At 42.9% G+C, this 23037-nt stretch overlaps 1 protein-coding gene across 6 annotated transcripts; it reads right to left on the reverse strand.

Moving 5' to 3' along the window:
* Positions 1 to 1163: 1163 nt before the first annotated feature.
* nap1l1 (nucleosome assembly protein 1-like 1) lies at positions 1164 to 21900 on the reverse strand. 6 transcript variants are annotated; one of them, XM_034078529.1, is made up of 16 exons: positions 21791 to 21900; positions 18836 to 18874; positions 17624 to 17712; positions 14965 to 15067; positions 12962 to 13103; positions 12741 to 12833; positions 12465 to 12593; positions 11555 to 11626; positions 11328 to 11467; positions 10116 to 10261; positions 9931 to 9950; positions 9464 to 9586; positions 7007 to 7039; positions 6493 to 6543; positions 4771 to 4807; positions 1164 to 2611 (listed from the first exon to the last, which is right to left on the reverse strand). In XM_034078529.1, the coding sequence occupies exons 2-15, from the start codon at positions 18850 to 18852 to the stop codon at positions 4802 to 4804; spliced, it is 1164 nt and encodes a 387-aa protein (XP_033934420.1). In that variant the 5' UTR covers positions 18853 to 18874; positions 21791 to 21900; the 3' UTR covers positions 1164 to 2611; positions 4771 to 4801. The 6 variants fall into 6 exon arrangements, with proteins under 6 accessions (XP_033934420.1, XP_033934419.1, XP_033934418.1 ...); XM_034078528.1 differs by having other exon boundaries at positions 1164 to 2614; XM_034078527.2 differs by lacking the exon at positions 4771 to 4807 and having other exon boundaries at positions 12753 to 12833.
* Positions 21901 to 23037: the final 1137 nt, after the last annotated feature.

The following is a 23037-nucleotide window of genomic DNA, read 5'->3' on the forward strand; positions in this document are numbered from 1 at the left end:
CGAAGTAATACAGATAAGCACATTGGGTGTATGTGGCTCACACTATTACATTTAGCCACAACTCATAATCAAAATAAAAGACTTTCACAATGACTTTCTATTTTCTTTTAGGAGGAGAGGCCGATTGGGATGGATTAGAAAACATCTGCATCTGTACATTGAAGAGGTACAATGGCGCCCTCTTCCGTCATGTGGATATACATATTCAGGGTATCTGCACATTTGTCTTCCATTTCTGAGACATCGTCCTCTATGGCTGGTTCAATCTCCTCTTCGTCTGGTTCAAAACATTTGTCCAGAGCCTCTGACAGAAAATCGCCTACTCATTGTGTCAATGAGTCAAATGTGAGCAAGGCACACATATAACTGCATGAGAGACGTCACGGAGGGGCATTTAATGCGAGAAAGTGAGAGGTTTTCCTCTCTCCAGGGGCACAGAGCAGGTGAGAAGGTGATACATCATACAACGCGAGAAAATGAGGGGTTCCCGTAACTTAGAGGAAGGTGTGGGGGGGGGGGACATGAGTACAAGAAGTGTCTTTTTGACCCGAAACGCAAGAGAAGGGTTAAGACCTCTACATTTCATGTTACTTGTTAGACGCTTTTATCCAAAGCGACTTACATACTCAATACTGTGGACAATCCCCACAGGGACAAGCTGACTGCAGTGGGGTTTGAACCCGTGACCCCCTGATCCGAACACCATCGCTCTATCCACTGCGCCACATGCGTAAATCGATGAACTAGTCTAGTTAATCGATTTGTTTATACTGTTGTCTAGTTACTTGAAAAGAGTTTACTGAGTTGTATTGCATTTGAATAACGGGAAATATTCAGTGCCCATTACCCATGACATGACCGCCTTTGCATTAACACAAATAAAATGGTGTGGCAGTCGACCAATAGAAACCAATGTTCCGCCTTCACTCATTAAATTTGCCCCAGATACAACTTAATACCAGACCTTTTTAGACATTGAAAATTTACTTTTTAAGGATCCGCAGGGACCGTGATATTATATACACCACCTGCATTTTGTAGCAGCCATGTTTATTTTGTAGTAATATATTGGAAAAAGAAAGACGTTGACTATTGTGAAATCTCATTTTGGTCCCAAGTTATTCCAAGACACATGAACACAAAGAAAGTCATGAAACCACATGTCCATGTTTAACCAATTTATTAATGAACATACACGTACAGTTATTGAGTACATTAGTATTTTTGTAGCATAGCATTTTGCCTCGACAACAGCTGCTCAGAAGGACCCTACACAAACCCTTTCCAATCAACATGATCTGAATACTCCCTGCAGAAGGAGAAGTACCCCGGCTCTCCACAACCTCAACTAAAAAAGGCATTATGAAAGAAAGATGAAGGGGTCGATGGGGGGCTACGGTTTATTCTCCCCCTCCTGGATGTTCTTAAGTATTGCTCTGACATGCTTCCCCGTGGCTTTCTGGGTTAACAGAGGAAGGAGTTGAGGGAGGGAGGGTTGGTCGAAACAATTCCCCTTTTTCTTTCACAGTGATAAAGACCTCAAGGGCTGAGCGGAGGTCCGACGTAAGTCACCTGACTCGTCACCAATTAGTGAAATGAGGTATAAAAAAAGGGGGGGGTGAAAACCTGGTTTACACTTTTTCATAATCTGTGCTACATGTGTCCACATCTGGTCCGACAGAGCCTATCCCTCCACCGGTAAGAAAAGGCAATGCCCAGATAGCACACGTCTCCACAGAGGGAACTCTACTAAGTGCTGCTGACAAGGATTATCTCACAGCTAACCACCGATTGGACGCCACACAATCGACACAAAGTGCTATGATAGAAAAGACGGCGCCACCGCTAGCCTAAGAACTCTGGAATGTTGTAGAGACTCGACCACTGACGACAAAAAGGGGGCGAAACACTTCCGTTTTTTTTTCAATTTCAGATTAAGTCCGTCCAGTTTGTGGAGAAGCGTACTGGAATGCGTCGAGCGGGAAAAGTAGCTCAGTGAAGTGGAATAAACTGGAATGACACCTCCGTCCTCCCGCATGAAAAAAAAAAAAATGCTACAGTGCTTTTACATGTGCTTGAACGCCCCCCGCTGCTAAAGGTTAAAAATGTTCCCTTGGAGCTGACCAACCAGGAGCTTTGATCGGAGAAAAGGGGCGGGATGAAGGGAATAAGTTGGCAATGCAGTCTAAACCACAGCTGTTGTCTAAGAGCAAATACAACAAAAGACTTCACAAGAACCCAAACTAGTTTTAGCAGTGAAGAGACGACTCATGCTTACTTCGAGGGAGTTTTTTCATCCTGTATTATAGCTATCGTACAGAGAAAAGAGAAGGAAATGACAGGTCTAGTAAAATACTATGTATATCGAGCCTCTCAGCTCCCAGTATATTACCATACGTTTTGTAACAAAAATCTTGAACCCTTTTTGATCTTCTTCAAATTCTCTACCAAGAAAAATACAAAACATTATAAGGCGGTAAGTAACTATTTTTTTTTTCGTGTTTTAAATGTTTATTTTTTTAATGTTCTTTTTTTTTAAGATTTGAGAAGCAGTTGATCCTCAATCAGCCGGGTTTCACTGCTGCTTGCACTCAGCTGGGGGGACTGCATCCTTCTGAGGGAGAGCAGAGGTGGGTGTTAAGACGTGGAAGAAAAACACTGACACACACACTCACACACTCACTCACTGCATTCCAAAAAAAACTGAAAATCAAACAGCAAAGCCAAGTTAATACAGTTCATTGAAAGCTCCTCACCGTCCGGTTATTTAGAACAAACGAAGATATGAACGTGGGGAATATGACGGAGAGATATTTTTGATCATTGAATTGTCCTGAAGAATCTGCCGTTGAAAATACGTTATTTATTGCATAACTCTACGAGGGCTGCCCCGAATACCATTTCCCGGGCTCCGGATATTCGGTAGTAATCAGCCGTGGATATTCGGCCCGCGTCGGGGAGGTGTGTGCGTAGTAATCAGCAGCGAACCGCTTCAACGCGTGTATTTCGTTTATTCACGGCATTCATTTTGTTATTCTACAGTATTGTTGTTTTATAGTTATTTGTTGATCTCAATTTGTGTTCTTTGAAATTGAAAAGGATATCGCGTCGTGTTTGTTACTTTCGTTGCAGTTGTATATGTCTTAAGTGTAATTTGGCTTGGCTTCCTATTTTGTATGGACATGCTTTTATTTTGAAGGAGAGTTAGCGCTGTTGACAGGAAGTTGTTGTTGCTATGGAAACAACGTGACAGAGATTAACGGAGAAAAAGTAATATCTACATGTAAAGACGGAGAAAGTAAACAATAGCGTTATGGTTAAGTGTTAGCACCCCCCGAAGAGGCACAAGCTCTTACGTTGATATTGGAGATTTTAATAAATTCAATTTGGCAAAAAAATAAAACGGGGGGGGGGGGGGGGGGAAACGAATATCCGAATAACGAAATTGAAACCCGAATAGTACTCCAACGAACGAATATTCGGTTTGATTTGATTGCAATGAAAACCAGATCAATGTCAGCTTATTTGTTGGATAAAAACCTGTTTTGAAAAAGGTATTTCTTTAATATAAAGTGGATTCGATTTAATTCAGTCCTGTGTTTATTGACCTATTGGAATGGTTTTATTGATCACAATGCTAGGTGTTACTCGGCATTTAGGAGGTGGTAGTCCTCCATTGGCATTATACCAGCAGCAAAGCAAGTCTATAGAGCACACAAAGAACGAGAGGATCTAAAGCATGGAACCAATAGGCGCTTTCACACCGGAGTACTTTTCCCGTTTAGTTCCGATAGTTCGTGGAATTTTGCGTTCACATCAAAAAGAGAACTTAGTTCATGAGAACTTTTACCCCTTTTCAGTCCCTGCTAGAGAGGTGGGACTTTCCTGGGGAGAAAAAAAAGTACCAATGTCTGATTGGCTGGGCGGATTGCAAACCACGCCCCGAAAAACTCTGAAAAGTTTTGTGAAGCCGCCATTTTATTTGCTGGCATTAGCATTATTAGCATTAGCCCCACGCACCAACGCAGAGAGACTAACTTATGGCAACAAAAAAGAAAACATGGGAGCGGTGGAGATGAGGAGGTGTCGGCGTTCTGGCGATTTACTCTGAAGGCTTCAGTCGAAGCAGCTGGGAGTCCCAGCAGCTTCCACTGAAGCCTTCCCCAACTCCGGGGACTTCCGGCCGGGGACTCCGGGTGGCAGTAAACGCCGTGAAGTGGGTTGCGGCCTGCCAGTAAACCCAAAGCAGAAGAAGAAGAAGTGACGTCAGCGGCTTCATTTGCCTAATCCTCCCTCAGGGACTTATTCCGGTGTGAACGCGATCTGTCCTTATTTCCATGGGGGCACTAAGTGCTGGGAACTAAGTGCGGCAAAGTACTTGGTGTGAAAGCGGCCCTTGATGCTAAAATGTGTATTTAAAAAACAAAACATCCATGAACGAAACAGAATTCATGATAGACAAAAGTCCCCTCCTGACAGAAAGTCAAAACGTTGTGTAAGTTCAACATGGTGGAGAAATGAAGACGAAAGGGGAAGGATGGCCTGGCTTCAACATACAGGTGCCAATGCAGACGTCACTATGGGGTTAAAGAGAAACAAAAACCAACAGCAAACCGGTGGGTTAGTAATTAGGGAGGGGTGCAGCACAGCAAAAGAGGAAGGGGTGCAGAGAGATGAATGGAGGATGGAGAAACGGAAGGAAAACTAAAAAGGTGTTTGAGAGGGAAAGGGGTGATGGTAGTAAGCTGACGATTCACAAGCTGTACCTACCAGGAGAGGGTTATTTTTCTACTGTCATCACTTAAACCTAGTGAGGAAAAATTTAAAGAATAGCTGACAAAGGATGCCAAAGTGACCGGAGGTGAAGCAACATCAATGAATAGGAGAAACACAAAAAGCCAAAAAACCAGCAGAATACAGAATGTCAAAGGCGCCTTTTTTGGATTTGAAAGGAAGCAGAAGTCATGCTTGTTGTATCGTGAAGTACACTGCAGGAAGTGTGCTTTTAATATATTATGCATCTGGACATTTTGCACTTTTTATTATGTGCAATGCTTTGTTGCAACAAACAACCGAATTGGGATTAATAAAGTTAATTTAATCTTGTTTTAACCCTTAGATGCACGAGTGACCCTACACTCTTCCATAAGTGGGTCAAAAAGGACCGTATTAGAATAAGTGTTATTATATCATTTTTGTTAAGAAAAATCACTATTATAATATTTTGTATTATATTTTGATTCACACTAGAAATATTTAATTTTTCAGATTTATTTTTTTAACATATCGATGCAAAGATCTCCGCTATTCTGAGACCCTCACAGTATTCCTGTCTCTTTTCTCATCTCCTCTTGTCTACTCGTAGCCCACCCCCCATCAATCCATGCCCGTTGATCAAGTTTGATAGTCCTATACCCCCCCCCCCCGGCCCTAACCTTCCCTTATATTGTAAAGCGGTTTTGAGTCCTTGAAAAGCCCTATAAAAATGTAATGTATTATTATTATTATTATACTGACAGGTATCAGCTCTTGCTGTGTAAAATAATCTTCCTGAGAGGTGTCACTTGTGATTTCGTCTGTGTGTCCTACAGTGAATGTATTCCTGACAGCAACAGGTGATAAGAATCAAAGGTTCCCATAGGAAATGCATGCGGGTCATTTTTGACCCACTTATGGAAGCTTGGGGTAGAAATACAAAAACTACAATTTCTTAAAATGTAAATTTAAAATTTGAACGGCATGCTATCCAAAACATGTTTTTTGAGGAATAGCTGGAATATGAAATGATATAAAAAAATGTAATTACAAAGATACTTCAAGAAAACCACCTCACCAGGTCAAAAAGACCCACTTATGCATCTAAGGGTTAATACAGTTTAGCTTGTATAACTTCTGTACAATGTTTTTAATTTAATTCACAGCTGCTTTACCTCCATCAGGAAGGCAGTGAAGCAGAAAATAATGCAAGAGGAAGAGAGGAATCTCAGTGAAATGACTAGAAACCTCTGCAGTTTGTCATTAAATTGCACGAGTGCTTTCTTTCAAAACTACTTCCTAAAGCTACATTTTGAATAAGTATAAGTGTCCTCTTCCCACTTCTCTTCAATGCATATAATACTGGATCTGTGTGTTGCAAAAGGTTAATGTTTTAGTAGCAACATGCAACAGCAAGACTTCACTGATTCTGAAAATACGCTTCAGGTCAAGAACAATGTAAGCAAACCAGAAGCTGGTGCACGATGAGATGCGTTTGACAGAATGTATTCTGTATGTTGAGCAGCTGTTCTCGACCTGCAGCTCAGGCGTAATGCTTAACCTCTCACTGTGACATTAACGTTCCCTCAGTGTGTGGAGAGAGAGAGAGAGATCAATGGCCGACAGTGAGAGGCGCTTTACTTTTTGGGAAAGAGCCTCCTGAGCCAGAAAAGTTGAGAAGAGCTGAGCACGGTCTTTCTCCTGACACCAGAGATCTTTAGAAGAGTGTGGGCTCACCTTGGGATCATAGTCGGGGTCGTTCTCCTCGTCGGCCTCCTCCTCTCCTTCCTGCACACAAAGCAAAGTAAAAAAAAACGTCAGACTCCTCCATGTCTTCAACTCTAAAAGGATGCAGAGCTTAAATGTTATGTTCAATTATTTGTGTACAGTCAAAGGACGATATGTGCAACCACTAGCGGTCAGTCAAAAAATATTAAAACTCTAAATCTGTTTGAAGGGAGTCGGCTTCTTCCTGATTCTGTCAATGCTGTTTTTGATGAAAGCCGATCTCCGACTCTCCTTTGATGTTTTGTTTGTCTGATAACTAAAGATGCAGAAGCTCCATGACTAAAATTATTCATCCGATTTAAGTACAGAGGTAAAACCACGAGGATCCAAACTGTGTATTGTGACAATGTGGCTTCCACAGGAGATGCAACATCCTTCCAGTTGCGTGTTACCTTGATATCAAATTACACATCTCTTGGGAGTTTAAAATATTTATAGAAAGATTAGGGATGGTTAGTCTTACCTCATCGTCTGCCTCCTCTCCCTCCTCATCATACTGTAAAACAAAAACATGGAAGGAAAAAACCATTAAAATTGCTTCATATTTCTACCACAAAGTCAATAAAAAATTATCCTGATACCTTAAGTTTATTCCACTTTAAAACGACCAAGGTATCATGTATTAAAGTTTATAATTCTCTTTACTGTAAAGCCCAAAAACTATGAAACAATGCTATTTTTTTACTAGCAGACTGTCGCTATGGAGATCAGACTGTCGCTATGGAAAGCAGACCGTCCGTCGCTATGGAAAGCAGACCGACCGTCGCCAAGGAGCGCAGACCGTCGCCAAGGAGCGCAGACTGACCGTCGCCAAGGAGCGCAGACTGTCCGTCGCCAAGGAGCGCAGACTGTCCGTCGCCAAGGAGCGCAGACTGTCCGTCGCCAAGGAGCGCAGACTGTCCGTCGCCAAGGAGCGCAGGCTGTCCGTCGCCAAGGAGCGCAGGCTGTCCGTCGCCAAGGAGCGCAGGCTGTCCGTCGCCAAGGAGAGCAGGCTGTCCGTCGCCAAGGAGAGCAGGCTGTCCGTCGCCAAGGAGAGCAGGCTGTCCGTCGCCAAGGAGAGCAGGCTGTCTGTCGCCAAGGAGAGCAGGCTGTCTGTCGCCAAGGAGAGCAGGCTGTCTGTCGCCAAGGAGAGCAGGCTGTCTGTCGCCAAGGAGAGCAGGCTGTCTGTCGCCAAGGAGAGCAGGCTGTCTGTCGCCAAGGAGAGCAGGCTGTCTGTCGCCAAGGAGAGCAGGCTGTCTGTCGCCAAGGAGAGCAGGCTGTCTGTCGCCAAGGAGAGCAGGCTGTCTGTCGCCAAGGAGAGCAGGCTGTCTGTCGCCAAGGAGAGCAGGCTGTCTGTCGCCAAGGAGAGCAGGCTGTCTGTCGCCAAGGAGAGCAGGCTGTCTGTCGCCAAGGAGAGCAGGCTGTCTGTCGCCAAGGAGAGCAGGCTGTCTGTCGCCAAGGAGAGCAGGCTGTCTGTCGCCAAGGAGAGCAGGCTGTCTGTCGCCAAGGAGAGCAGGCTGTCTGTCGCCAAGGAGCGCAGGCTGTCTGTCGCCAAGGAGCGCAGGCTGTCTGTCGCCAAGGAGCGCAGGCTGTCTGTCGCCAAGGAGCGCAGGCTGTCTGTCGCCAAGGAGCGCAGGCTGTCTGTCGCCAAGGAGCGCAGGCTGTCTGTCGCCAAGGAGCGCAGGCTGTCTGTCGCCAAGGAGCGCAGACTGTCGCCAAGGAGCGCAGGCTGTCTGTCGCCAAGGAGCGCAGACTGTCGCCAAGGAGAGCAGGCTGTCTGTCGCCAAGGAGAGCAGGCTGTCTGTCGCCAAGGAGCGCAGACTGTCGCCAAGGAGCGCAGGCTGTCTGTCGCCAAGGAGCGCAGACTGTCGCCAAGGAGAGCAGGCTGTCTGTCGCCAAGGAGAGCAGGCTGTCGCCAAGGAGCGCAGGCTGTCTGTCGCCAAGGAGCGCAGGCTGTCTGTCGCCAAGGAGCGCAGGCTGTCTGTCGCCAAGGAGCGCAGGCTGTCTGTCGCCAAGGAGCGCAGGCTGTCTGTCGCCAAGGAGCGCAGACTGTCGCCAAGGAGCGCAGACTGTCGCCAAGGAGCGCAGACTGTCGCCAAGGAGCGCAGACTGTCGCCAAGGAGCGCAGACTGTCGCCAAGGAGCGCAGACTGTCGCCAAGGAGCGCAGAATGTCGCCAAGGAGCGCAGAATGTCGCCAAGGAGCGCAGACTGTCGCCAAGGAGAGCAGGCTGTCTGTCGCCAAGGAGAGCAGGCTGTCTGTCGCCAAGGAGCGCAGACTGTCGCCAAGGAGAGCAGGCTGTCTGTCGCCAAGGAGCGCAGACTGTCGCCAAGGAGAGCAGGCTGTCTGTCGCCAAGGAGCGCAGGCTGTCTGTCGCCAAGGAGCGCAGGCTGTCTGTCGCCAAGGAGCGCAGGCTGTCTGTCGCCAAGGAGCGCAGGCTGTCTGTCGCCAAGGAGCGCAGGCTGTCTGTCGCCAAGGAGCGCAGGCTGTCTGTCGCCAAGGAGCGCAGGCTGTCTGTCGCCAAGGAGCGCAGACTGTCGCCAAGGAGCGCAGACTGTCGCCAAGGAGCGCAGACTGTCGCCAAGGAGCGCAGACTGTCGCCAAGGAGCGCAGACTGTCGCCAAGGAGCGCAGACTGTCGCCAAGGAGCGCAGAATGTCGCCAAGGAGCGCAGAATGTCGCCAAGGAGCGCAGAATGTCGCCAAGGAGCGCAGAATGTCGCTCTGTCGCTAAGGAGAGCAGACTGTCGCTCTGTCGCTAAGGAGAGCAGACTGTCGCTAAGGAGGATCAAGGGACTATTTGCAGTCATATCAATCCGCAGAAAGAAGTCCGGCCAATTTAACGACAGCCGTGGACAACAAACATCAGTTTTCTCCATCGTAATAACCGAGATAATGCCCAGCGAGGAGCTCAATAACTAAATGAAAGAACGCCACCACTCACATCATCATCATCATCCTCGATGGCCTCTCCTGTGAAGTAGAGCACCGCCCGGGGAACGATACGCTCACGGATGAAGTGGCCAATCTCAAAGTCTGCAGCAAGGACCGCCTCCGAGTCCTCATCCTAAAGAAGAGGGAAAAGTATTTTTTTATATATATTTTGTATCGACAGCAAAACAGTGTTTTTTCAAGTTTGTCGGTCCGAAACGCCCTTTCTATGTCCCAACTGTGGATCAACAAAGTACTTCTTATCTTATCGTCAGATATGCAGATTTGTTATGCTCAGGTTTAGAAAATAACGTATTGAATTCTCTCTTTTTTTTTTAAATGGCAATGGCCAATATGTACTGTACCCTGGAAATCCCAACTAGAGTGGAGGGTCTTTATTGTTAGTCAAGATAAATAGTTAGTCAAGATAAATAGAGTCTATAAGGAATGTAAAAGTGTAGATTAAGTACAGCGACTTACCAACTCCCCACTTTCTGGAACTGTGAAGAAACAGAATCAAAGTTAGTTTGATGATAAACATTTTCTAAAGTACTGAAACATCTGAAAATGTGATATATTGTCAGTATACTGTATTATTGTCTGAAACAAAACAAAAATACTGAATCATGCGTCACGCTTTAAGATGCTTAATATGTCTGCCTTACCCTCTGGGGGGGTGAAGAAGTTGAAGAAGGAGTCGTTGGGCACCGTTTTGGTGACCGTCCTCACGGTGCCGCGGCCCTTGTGCTTCTGCTTCTTCTTGATTGTTTTCAACGTAACATTTTTGCCCTTTGTCCAGTCAATCGTGCAACTGTGGTGAAAACACGAGAACGATCAGCATCCAACAGAGTAAAGTACACACATCCTTTACTCAAGTAGAAGTACAGATACTTTAAAAATACTCTGGTGAAAGTAGAATTACTGACTAAACTTCTTTACTCAAGTAAAAGTAAAGAAGTATGGGCTTTGAAATTTACTTCAGTAAAAAGTACCCATAACTAGCATCTGTTTTAAAGAGTACCTGACCCCCCTTTATATTAATAGAACAATACTTTCACACCAAGTACTTTGCCGTACTTCGCTCATCAGAACTCTTTTGTGTAAGAAGTAGAAAGTACAGGTATTTGGGTTCAACATGTAAGAAGTAGAAAGTACAGGTATTTGTGTTCAACATGTAAGAAGTAGAAAGTACAGGTATTTGTGTTCAACATGTAAGAAGTAGAAAGTACAGGTATTTGTGTTCAACATGTAAGAAGTAGAAAGTACAGGTATTTGAGTTCAACATGTAAGAAGTAGAAAGTACAGGTATTTGAGTTTAACATGTAAGAAGTAGAAAGTACAGGTATTTGAGTTTAACATGTAAGAAGTAGAAAGTACAGGTATTTGAGTTTAACATGTAAGAAGTAGAAAGTACAGGTATTTGAGTTCAACATGTAAGAAGTAGAAAGTACATGTATTTGTGTTCAACATGTAAGAAGTAGAAAGTACAGGTATTTGTGTTCAACATGTAAGAAGTAGAAAGTTCAGGTATTTGGGTTCAACATGTAAGAAGTAGAAAGTACAGGTATTTGAGTTCAACATGTAAGAAGTAGAAAGTACAGGTATTTGGGTTCAACATGTGAGAAGTAGAAAGTACAGGTATTTGAGTTCAACATGTAAGAAGTAGAAAGTACAGGTATTTGAGTTCAACATGTAAGAAGTAAAAAGTCGTCAGTAAAGTAAGTAGTGGAGTAAAGTACTGATACCAGAAAAATGTACTCAAGTAAAGTAACAAAGTATTTGTATCAACTACTTCCCACCTCTGGTATCTAAATAACATCTTGGGCGTGTAGTTGGAGAGGTTTTCGATATCAACTTGAATTATTATGGATTCTCACCCTGTGCAGCACATGATCTCCGGACCGTCGAAGGAGAACGGGTCGTTCACGTCGGGCTCTGACCTCATCTTGTAGGTTTTCGTCAACAAAGTGTTTGTGAAGAAGTCGTTGGGCTCAAAGAGGAACTCTAACGTGAAGCTCTGGGGAAGAACAGAGAGATCACATTTACAGCCTGCTCAAAGATAACACACTGGTTAAAAAGTTTGTTTTGAACACTTCTTACTCACCATGGGCTGTTCTAGGTCTGAGAACTTTACTTTAATATCTTGTAAATGTTTAAGGATGGGTTCGTCGTGTTCCTGAGGAGAGAAAGAACAGCATTCACAAGAGCACCCAGCACTGGTTTCTGATTTAGGAATATATACACATACAATGTTTTCTCATAAGGCCTGCGTCCATAGAGCGCATTGGTCTGAACACGAGGATATTTTTTTCCAATTCATAGCAATGAGAACCGAGCGCATACACACTCATGCGGACACTCGGGCTGTACCCGAATATTCGTTCGTTGAATACTAACTCCAATATCAACTTAAGAGCTTGTGCCTCTTCGAGGGGTGCCAACACTTAACCATAAACGTTATAGTTTACTTTCTCCGTCTTTATATGTAGATATGACTTTTTCGCCATTAATCTCTGTCACCATGTTTGCATAGCAACAACAACTTCCTGTCAACAGCGCCAACTCTCCTTCAAAATAAAAGCATGTCCATACAAAATAGGAAGCCAAGCCAAATTACACTTAAGACATATACAACTGCAACGAAAGTAACAAACACGACGCGATATCCTTTTCAATTTCAAAGAACACAAATTGGGTTACATTAACAAATAACTATAAACAACAATACTGTAGAATAACAAAATGAATGCCGTGAATACACGCGTTGAAGCGGTTCGTTGCTTACCCCCTCCCCCCGTGGGCCGAATATTCGCTGCTACCGAATATCCGGAGCCCGGAAAATGGTATTCTGGACAGCCCTAGTGGACACCGGCATGTTTTTGATGCCGAATCTGCCTTTCTGGCAGAAAAAGACACTCTACAGACACTTTCCACACTAGTGGGCGCGATGCTCAACACAACTACAGGTGGAAGTAAACACCGCGTCTCATTTTGAGCCGTCAGGGCGAACGTACCTGCAGCATGTCGCTGAGCAGATCCACGTTTTTGAAAACCGTCGACCAGAACTCTGGGATTCCTTTGGGGTCTTCCTTCTCCTCGTCCTTCTTCTCCTCCTCCAGCTTGGCCTTCTCCTTCATCTCGTCCTAGTGGAGGAAGAAAGGTTCTCTTGAATATGATGCTTGCCCCTTTATTTTGGGAAGGGAGGTTTTTTTCTCCTCTGGATGCATCATACGTTGCATGCATGATATGAAGGTGTTCAGACACAGGACGCATGCAGGCATCACCTGTACCTGCTTACTTACTGTCAGCTCTTCCTCCTCATCTGCTTTCCATTCACACTCTTCATCAGTGGGCTCATAGGCTGCTTTCACGATGTCGCTTCTCTGGAGAAAGGGAGAGAACCAAAAAAATAAGCATCCAGACGACAACAAGCACACCGAACATTGTTTCACAAGACCTATATAGCTGCAGAAATACAAGTCACAATAAAGGGAGTGTATGACTGACGTACTTTGTCGAAGAGGGGCTGGTAGAGGGCCGCGTACTTTCTCTCCAGTTCGTGTACTTCTTCGTAGAACTTGGCCTCAATGTGGGCACATTTGACCTGCAGATTCTTCAGGGCGTTCACGCGTCTCTTTACGACCTTTGGTAAACTGTGGCAAGACAAAACGGACAAGTGTGAGGACTATCCTGTGCAAAGAAAGTGCTCGACAATGCTCTAAGTGTTAGAAAGGGGGAGGTAAAGTGGGTGACATGCATAAAAAGGAACGTCCACCCCAGAAAATAGCACGCCAGTAATAACCAGCATGTTTGAATCGAGTTGAATGACATCCTTTGCATGATGGGAAGCGGGTAGAAGGCCAATTAAAATCACCTTATTCTCATTCAGTGATTTTGATCTCCAGGCCGAGTGTTTCCGCAATATTGGAGATTATAAACTCCGGCACTATCCTCACAAGGGGATGCGTTTGTTGTTGACAGCCTAATACTTGACAAGATGATCAAAGAAGATGGTTTTGCTGATAAAAGGAGCAGTGGGTGGCACAGACGAGACTAGGGCTGTCGACACGTGTACTTTGGTGTATTCACGCCATTAAAGGTGGGGTAGGTAAGTTTCAGAAACCGGCTCGAGATACACTTTGTTATATTCCATGGAATGCTCTTAACATCCCGATAGCAATGAATATCTGAAGTGCTTTGACAACAAATCCATAACAAAATTTCATCTGTGGAAGCCGTGGCGCTGTGAAAAGCACGACCAATGATCTGAGCCGGCTAAAGTAACTGGATGGCCTACCTGCCTGTCAGCCTTCCATCGGGGCACAAACTTATCTCGTGCCCTCATTGGTCATGTGCGCGTTCGTGTGTGTTGGGGGAGGGGCTCTGTGAGGAAGTGGAGGTTGTGTATTTTCAAATTCTAGCGATCTCGAGCCGGTTTCTCAAACTTACCTACCCCACCTTTAAGTTTGTTATTTTATAAATATTAACCCAATTTGTGTTCTTTGAAATTGAAAAGGATATCGCGTTGTGTTTGTTACTTTCATTGCAGTTGTGTATGTCTTAAGTGTAATTTGGCTTGGCTTCCTATTTATGGATATGCTTTTATTTTGAAGGAGAGGTAGCGCTGTTGACAGGAAGTTGTTGTTGCTATGGAAACAAGGTGACGGAGATTAACGGAGAAAGGTAATATCTACATATAAAGACGGGGAAAGTAAACGATAACGTTTATGGCTAAGTGTTAGCACCCCCCCGAACAAGCTCTTACGTTGATATTGGAGATTTAAATAAATTAAATTTCAAACTAAACGAATAACTAAATTGAAACCCGAATAGTACTCCAACGAACGAATATTCGGGTACAGCTCTACGAGACACCAGACTACATTCACTGCAGCATCCCACACTACCACTGGTTTATCTCTGCTGCAGCAGCTCTGCCCTAAATGACAAATCACCTCGTATTATCCATCACATCATTGACCCGCCTGTCAACAGATCCATTACAGTTGAGCCAGGGTTCCCCGTCGGCGCCGATCCTCATTTTAAAACGCATTTCTCACATTGTTATTAAACCCAATCACTCAGGCAGAGGTTGTGTATAAAACTAGTAAGTGCTATGGACAGTCTGGCACTAATGTACAATTTTCACAGACTTTGAAGTGACTTTTATTTTGTATATATTGATATATATATGGGATTGTGGGAAACAGTATTTCGATTTCTCCGTCTGTACATACGAACTGAAAGATTGACAATAAAAGTTGCCTTTCAAGAGAAGGCTGTCGAGACAGAAAGGAGACGAGCGTGTGTTAGGAGTTATTTATGATATTACTAAACTGCCAATCTGCCGCTACCACCTGCACGTCATCTCTAATTAACTCAAGAGAGCTCGGCAGTGTGTGGTAGGTAAAGAGAGCGAGGAAGCATCTGTGTGTGTGTGAGTTCAGCAGTAATGTAGACGTGCAGCTCCGAAAGACCACGTGAGGCTGCAGATGTGATAAGATGGTGTCTCACCTCTCCATGTAGCCTGACGGCGATCCGCTGAGCCCGTCGAGCCTCTCCTGCAGCGCGGCCAGGATCTGTGGGTTCTGCATCATCTGCACAGTCAGCTGGCGAGCTAACAACACAAACACACCGTGTCAAAAAGGAGATCTGAAGGCAGTTTTTTTTCCTGTTTTGATTAGAACTGGACTTGTGGTTGGATTCAATTAAAGGGGCCCTATTCTGCTACTTTAAAGAGTCCTCTCCTGCTGATGTTCAGGTGTATATCAGTATGTAGTGTCTCTACTTTAAAGAGTCCTCTCCTGCTGATGTTCAGGTGTATATCAGTATGTAGTGTCTCTACTTTAAAGAGTCCTCTCCTGCTGATGTTCAGGTGTATATCAGTATGTAGTGTCTCTACTTTAAAGAGTCCTCTCCTGCTGATGTTCAGGTGTATATCAGTATGTAGTGTCTCTACTTTAAAGAGTCCTCTCCTGCTGATGTTCAGGTGTATATCAGCATGTAGTGTCTCTACTTTAAAGAGTCCTCTCCTGCTGATGTTCAGGTGTATATCAGTATGTATATGTAGTGTCTCTACTTTAAAGAGTCCTCTCCTGCTGATGTTCAGGTGTATATCAGTATGTAGTGTCTCTACTTTAAAGAGTCCTCTCCTGCTGATGTTCAGGTGTATATCAGTATGTAGTGTCTCTACTTTAAAGAGTCCTCTCCTGCTGATGTTCAGGTGTATATCGTATGTAGTGTCTCTACTTTAAAGAGTCCTCTCCTGCTGATGTTCAGGTGTATATCGTATGTAGTGTCTCTACTTTAAAGAGTCCTCTCCTGCTGATGTTCAGGTGTATATCAGTATGTAGTGTCTCTACTTTAAAGAGTCCTCTCCTGCTGATGTTCAGGTGTATATCAGTATGTAGTGTCTCTACTTTAAAGAGTCCTCTCCTGCTGATGTTCAGGTGTATATCAGTATGTAGTGTCTCTACTTTAAAGAGTCCTCTCCTGCTGATGTTCAGGTGTATATCAGGATGTAAATGTGGGATGTTATCCTTTGCAGGTCATTTACATGCACAAAGCCTATAAAAAAAAAACACTACAGGAAAGGGAAAACCCCAATTTCATAATAGGGCCTCTTTAAATTAAAGTAGGGCGGCACAAATCATTGGGCCACACATCGGTATCTTTTGGTTCTTAATAATTTACACATCTTATTAGACGTGTGGCTTTCTCAGAGGTTGTTTCTCCTGTGAAAATAAAGTGAGGTTTCTTAACAGCAGTTTGAAATGCATGTGTGATACTGAGTTATTTATAGCCTCCCGTCAGCTTGCAGACCGTATGCAAAGCTTTCCCGAGTGTGGTTGCGTCCACAGATCATTTGTAGTCTGCCAGCATGAGCCTTCTTTCAAGTCTGGCTTTTAAAAAGACTATTCAAACTTGTTATAAATAGACGAGGCCAAACAGCCGTCTAAATCTATCCACCGTGAGCCGACAGGAGGCCAATATGAGAGAAGCCCCGTGGATCATTTATAGAGTATCAAAAGGATGCACGAACAGCCTTAAGATCCCAAAATAAAAACAGATTAGTGTCTGCCGTCTCTGAACAGCGCAAAATCATTTCATGCTAATCACATTCTCAGTTGAAGTAGCAGCCAGTATGCTTCTTCTTGAATAACTTGTACAGACCATCATTTAAACCATTACATATGTACTAGGGATGGGAACGATTAATCGAATCTATTCAGGCATTCGATAATGAGAAATTAAAATGTTTTTTTTGGGAGGGGTGTCTAAGTTGATTACATATGATCCAATGGAATAATTCAATGTATACGACAGTGCCATAGCTAAGTGTTAGGTCTAAAGGTGTGTTTTGCTCCGCTCACCGGTCCCTCACAGCGGCTCAATTTAATCGCGATTATGGGTTGCACCGATTACGAAAACAACGTAATCAAAATAAAACTTTTTTATTTAAATAATATTTTTTTTGGGTTTTTCAGTTGAATTATTCTTAAAGTTCAGGGAAATCAACTGTTAAAAATATACTGTTCAACATTTTTTTTCTCCAATAAATGGATGTTTTCAAAGTCAATGAATAATCACATTTACAATTATTTACCCAAATAATCGAGATAATGATTTTTGCCATAATCGAGCAGCCATACTGCAGGTGCTGATCTCTCTCACGTCCGGTTATACTTCACTCGCGTTCATGTCCAAATCCATCAGATCCAGCTAATGCTATGGCTGCTGCCCCTCCCTACACGCAGATCAACCTCATCTCATGCGCTCCGCAGTTACCCCGTTGCAAGGCGAGTTGACGTGCGCTTCCCCCCCCCCCCCCCCTCCGTCACACGAGTCGGCAGCCTAACCAACAATAAGCGCTGCTTGGCAACCGTGTGTGGCGGCAAAGTACAAAGACATTTTGACAGGAGAGATTTAGTGTCGCCGGTATCGGTCATAGTCCGGTAATTATTCACACTTTAACGGAGAGTCCTACACGACAGACATGGCGTCAAAACCAAGTTATGTTTTAGCATGAAAGCTGTCAACTGTTCAAACTGTGACCGCCAGTTTAATACATTTGACAAATTCAACTTTACTTATTTGAACATGAATGTATTTAAAAAAAAAAAAAAGATTTGTTTATAGGATATGTACATTTCGGTTAACCGTTTTTTCCTACCTTTGCTGTTCTCATCTTCTCCTGTCTCTTCCTCTTCCACATCTTCAACATCCTCCATATCTGCCGGATCCATCTCAGGCTGGTCTTTGCTGCAGGGAGACAGAGGTCATTGTTACACAGGCGGCATCTTCAGGGTTCTTCTTTCAGTGGGTGTGGCCACCTTGCCGTGTGACCAAGCAATGAACTCATATTTATGCTTGGCTTCAATTATCCCAGAAAGATGTACAACTGAAGCTTCAAAGAATGCTCATCAAACGTGAACGAATGCAACAGCTGCAGCATGTCTTCCTCAAGGTCATTTTAGTCTGTAATCGAGGGGAAGTTGTCATGTCTTTAAGAGGCCGTGCAGGAGAGATCATTCATGTATACGACAGCTGACACAGCAGATGCTCAGCCTCCTGACCATCTGCACAACAATATTCAAATCAGTGGCCAACTGTGAGAGACTGCGTCCTTTTCTTGACGCAGTGATGTTACGATCTGCTACTCAAATGTTATGCTCTGAGCTTTGGCGTGGCATCCGAAGCAGCCCTCACCTCGATCGAGTGGTGCAGTGATGACATTTGTAGGCTACCAACAATTGGAATTGCAAGCGTCAAAAAGCACATGTGTCTTTTCCATGAGATATCGGAAAATTAGATAAGTTGAAATCGCACGTTAATGATACTTAAAACATTTAGTTCCGCATTATAATCCACATATTGTGATTTTGGAAGCGTAAATACAATCGCTAAAAGCAAACGTTATGCTATAAAGGAAATACTGCACGGTCACATAACCACTGCTAAGCTAAAGGCGGCTAATGTTGTGTATGACGATGTTAAGTCTTCTCATTTAGACGTATTTCAGTCCTCAAATAGAACATGCATTTAAAAAGCGTTGACTTTGAGACGAGGGAACCATAAGTGGTAAGTTAAAGTCCTTTCAGTAAGAAAAGTGGATATTGGGCAAAGGTCAATTATAACATTACCACGATGTGACGATAATTGCTCAAATAATTAAAGTAAAATATGACTTCAGGCAAGTTGAATATGGAAAAGATACGATAATATTAAACCCTATTTCATCGTGTCGACCTGGCCCAGTTCGGCGATACCACAGCAGGTGATTTCCTCTCATCTGTCAGAGACGCCACAAGCATTCGGCTGAAAGAGGAGACAGGTGGCGTCCATGTCAAGTGTTTCACACATCGCTGGAGGAAGATGTACTTACTTGTCGATGTCTGCCATTTCAGCTGAGTCTCGAGTGATGCTAAGGAGAGAAGTAATATGTTTAGAAACACTGGATAACATTCATATCCATGTGATTTTTAAATTACATTTCAGGGTCACCGTCATAGCACTAGCAAATAAATCCTGATGCTAATTATAGCATGCTTAAATTATAACGGAGGAGATGTTTAAGTTATCATATCGAGTCCACGGGAGGTTTTTGTGTAGGTTAGTGCAAAAACACTTACAGCTAGCATCCTAATAGACTTCTATAAATATTAATCTGTTTAATACACATTTTGTTTGTTCACCTTCAATCTTACATCTACTGGTAATCCTTAGAAACAGGTCATTAATGGTCTAGTTATAGATTGTTCAGCTCTGTTGCCCAGTCATGATCCTGTACCCGCAAACATATCGCTGTATGTGCAATCCCACCAGGAGGAAATGCATACAACATGGGTACCTATGCAGCAGATGAGCTGAACTCACACCTAGCCAACAGCTGAAGATGATAATTATTGACATTGTTTTAATAAACGGCAGCTTTGACATCGATATCAGCGATACAGAAACATTAAAAATGCAAGCTGAACCAAAATAAAAAGTCTTCCTGGTGCTTCGAGAGTTTAAAAGTTTCTTCAGGAACTTTCCACTAAAGCATGCAATACATATTTCAGATCAAACCCTTTTCTAGTCATGCATTAAACGCAAATATTATATTAGTAGCGCCTCTTAATCCCCATATTGTGCGTCTCTTTCTTGTTGAATGACTGACAGCTGTACATGTTGAAGTGGATTTAAGTTGCATCTAGGTGAGGGTTAGGCCATCACTTCTTCCTAAGGAATCACAATGTATATTATGTCGTCATTGTATTACAAAATAACTCAAGGCAAGCTGCACTTAAAGTCAAATACGTTTATAAAGACTCGCTGTTAAACGCCGTGCATAACTATAGAAAAACAGGTCTTTTGAATGTTGATAATGGAAGTTGACAAACAATTATTATACAAAACCCCCGTTTCTGCCGCTACTTGGACTATTCCACATCGCCTTCTAACAGAAACATTAATCAAATTGTTGATCTAATTTAAGAACATTTAATAAGTGTCAATTCATGATTTATAGTATTAAATAATTGTGATTTCATGAGAGAACTGCCAATTATGAAACCTTTTAACTCTTAAACTATCAACTCGGGACCCTCGCAGGTGCTTTTCTCTCATCGTTTGCCTATCAATTTGTTTCTAAAAAACGTTATGTTCCCTTCTTGTTTTGATAGTAAGTGTAAATACTTATGTATAGGGGCCATGGGGGAAGCCATGCACATATGTCCTCAGTCTATAATAATATGCAAATGTCCTGTAACTTCCGTAAAAGCTGATATGCATGTCTTTAGATGACATTACATAACTAATCTTCTGTATTATGTGGCCTTCATTAAGCGATGATGCTGAACTACAGAGCTGATGTGACAGCTGACGTTATGCCAAATTACTGATGTAGAAAGCTTTTGGCTGCAGCACACTTAAAGAAATGTCATGTATCTCTGTTTCAAGGTGGGTTATATCATTGCTTTTTAATTAAGGACAAGCATGATTGCAGTTTAACAATGTATGAAGTGAGACCAGGCTCCAGCATTTCAATCAATGTACATGTCGTAAATTGTCATAATCTAAAAAGATAAGAGGGTTACATTCAAGAGACATGTTTAATAGACAAGGATTGAGCTTAAAACATGTCATGTTCAGTTTGCAATGTTACTGCAATAGAAAAGAGTATTTTAATTATCTCACACAAGCCAATAATTACCAACTAGCTACTGGACACTTAATTACATTGAGATACCTCACTATATTTCAGAGTACATGTATTTAACACCTTAAGTTCCACCTGGAGTACATTCACAAGCTACCCTGCAGTATACAAATGCATTCAAACTAGCTTTTACTTGTAACAGAGTATTCCTGCACTTAATTGTCAATGTAACTTACAAAAGGATGTTTAAATCCTCACACCTGTCACAAAAAGCCAACAATTACCAACTAGCCTCTGGGCAATTTTTGTTTTCCTAGAACTGAAATGCATGCGTTACAGACTTTCTTTTTTTTTTACTTTCTGGCACATGCCTTTCTCTCCTGATCCTGACCAGCGACCACGTGTTGCATACTCAGGTCTAGCAAACCCATCAATGACTACCAAACCTCCCCGTGTGGATGCCGGTCTGTCTGCACAATGGAGCCACACGTGTAAACTTCATTTGGATCAAACCGGTCACGTTTACTGGCCCACGTCAAACAATGAAAGTAACATTTGGTTCCCACAAAAAACATGCCGAAACAGGCTAGTAACAAGCTAGTAAACAGGCTAACTTTAGCCGGCCTACCCGGTATTGTCAATGCCTCAATGGGCTACTTTAGCTAGCTTATGTGCTGCTAGCTTTATACGCACTATTTGGGCTGTTTAAGTGGAAAGAACAGCATCGAAAAACAATGGAACATGGATATAATATAATATCATCCAGTAAGTACTTCGGTTATAAGTATGAAACAGTGCGAATAGTGTGTTTAGTTCCCTTAAGACTAGTCTCCATCCCCACCCTGTTATCATCCTGCAAAAAAAAAATTAAGGTCAAGTCCTAAAAGACACAAAACACGTGTCAACAAATATCGACATTAACGGCCATTAACTGACGTTCTGTCGACTGTTTGAAAGCACTGATTGTCATAGCAACCCAACGGTAACGGTTATGAATTATAGCCGGGTTTTTTTTTTTTTGTAATCGCATAATGGTGGAGCCTCAATGGCTGCTGTCTGACTTCACTAGAGGAGGGGGGGGAAAGCGGCCTTTCTCTTCCGCCGTTCTGTTAAAGGCAGTAACTGTACCGTGTGAAACCCCGCACACGGTTCGGGGTGTTGTCCCCGAAGCTCGTTACCGGGTAGCGAGTCTCTTACCTTCGCTGTGCGACCGGAGGTAGTGAAGCGGGGCTGCGCAGTGATGAGGTCCCGGTGGAAGAAAGACACTCCGCTCCGATGGCGGTAAAAGGGAAAGATATCCCGCCGCTTGCGCTCATATATATCCGACGTCATCACGTAAACCGGCAGTCACCGTGGCAACACTGCAAAAGGGGAGGGGCGGAGATGAGGTGCCCCAAAAAGGGGAAAGTAAGGGATGAGGGACCACCACCATCATCATGATTAAATCCTCCTCTTCATCACCATATTCATTCTTAATTACACCGTTTCTTTTGTATATTTACATTTGGTGTAAATACTTGTCTTTATGTATTTTTTAATGTTAAACCGTTTTTTTTTTACGTTTTTTTTTACATTTTCTTTTTATCTCCTTCAACTTATTTACTTATATTGTTAATGTTTGCACCAACATACACCAAATCTAATCCCTTATATGTATAACCATACCTGGCAATACACGTAATTCTGATTCCTTGTTTAGCTGATGCTCAAAAAACTCTTAATAAAAGTTATTATTATTTATTTTTATTGTTGCTGTTGAATTACTTACTTAACTTAACTTCTTAAAACGTGTTAATACTGTATGTTTTAGCGGAGTAGCCGATTTAATCTGTTTTATTGGTTTATGTATAACCTGTGAACAAGTTGACTGTTTAAAATATTTGATGGCTTGTGACTTTTTAGTACAATTATTTATATCACATAATTTGTCAACCATCTTTCTTTTCCCCCCGCTTCCACATCTTCAACGGCCGAGTCATTTTTAGTATTTAACTAGTTCAAACCTCATGTTCATGTCAATTCAAATCAGTTTCTTTGTTTAGCCCAATATCACAAATCAGACAATTTCCTAATGAGGCTTTACAATAATTACAATATACAACACTGGACTACTTTTATTAGTGATTTCCATACATTATAACTAAAACACTTGATCAATTTCTGTCATTAATGAATCCCAGACAGTGCCATGTTTTATCAATTGTATAAATAACCAAATAAAAAGCAGTACATGAAGTGAAGATATTCTATTTTGTGAAAGTGATGGTATGCATGTGTATTTTATTGCATACTCATATTGTGAAAGTACATGTCGGTTCATCTTTCAAAACGTTTTAAATAACAAGCAAGCACCTTCTCTGAACAGAATCCTCTCCTCTGCGTGTGCAGTTATGGCGGCAGATCGCTGTCAGCAGGATATCTGATGAGCTTCAAACTGAACATGG

This window comes from Pseudochaenichthys georgianus, unplaced genomic scaffold (genome assembly GCF_902827115.2).
Source record: "Pseudochaenichthys georgianus unplaced genomic scaffold, fPseGeo1.2 scaffold_441_arrow_ctg1, whole genome shotgun sequence".
In the NCBI taxonomy this organism is placed as follows: domain Eukaryota; kingdom Metazoa; phylum Chordata; class Actinopteri; order Perciformes; family Channichthyidae; genus Pseudochaenichthys; species Pseudochaenichthys georgianus.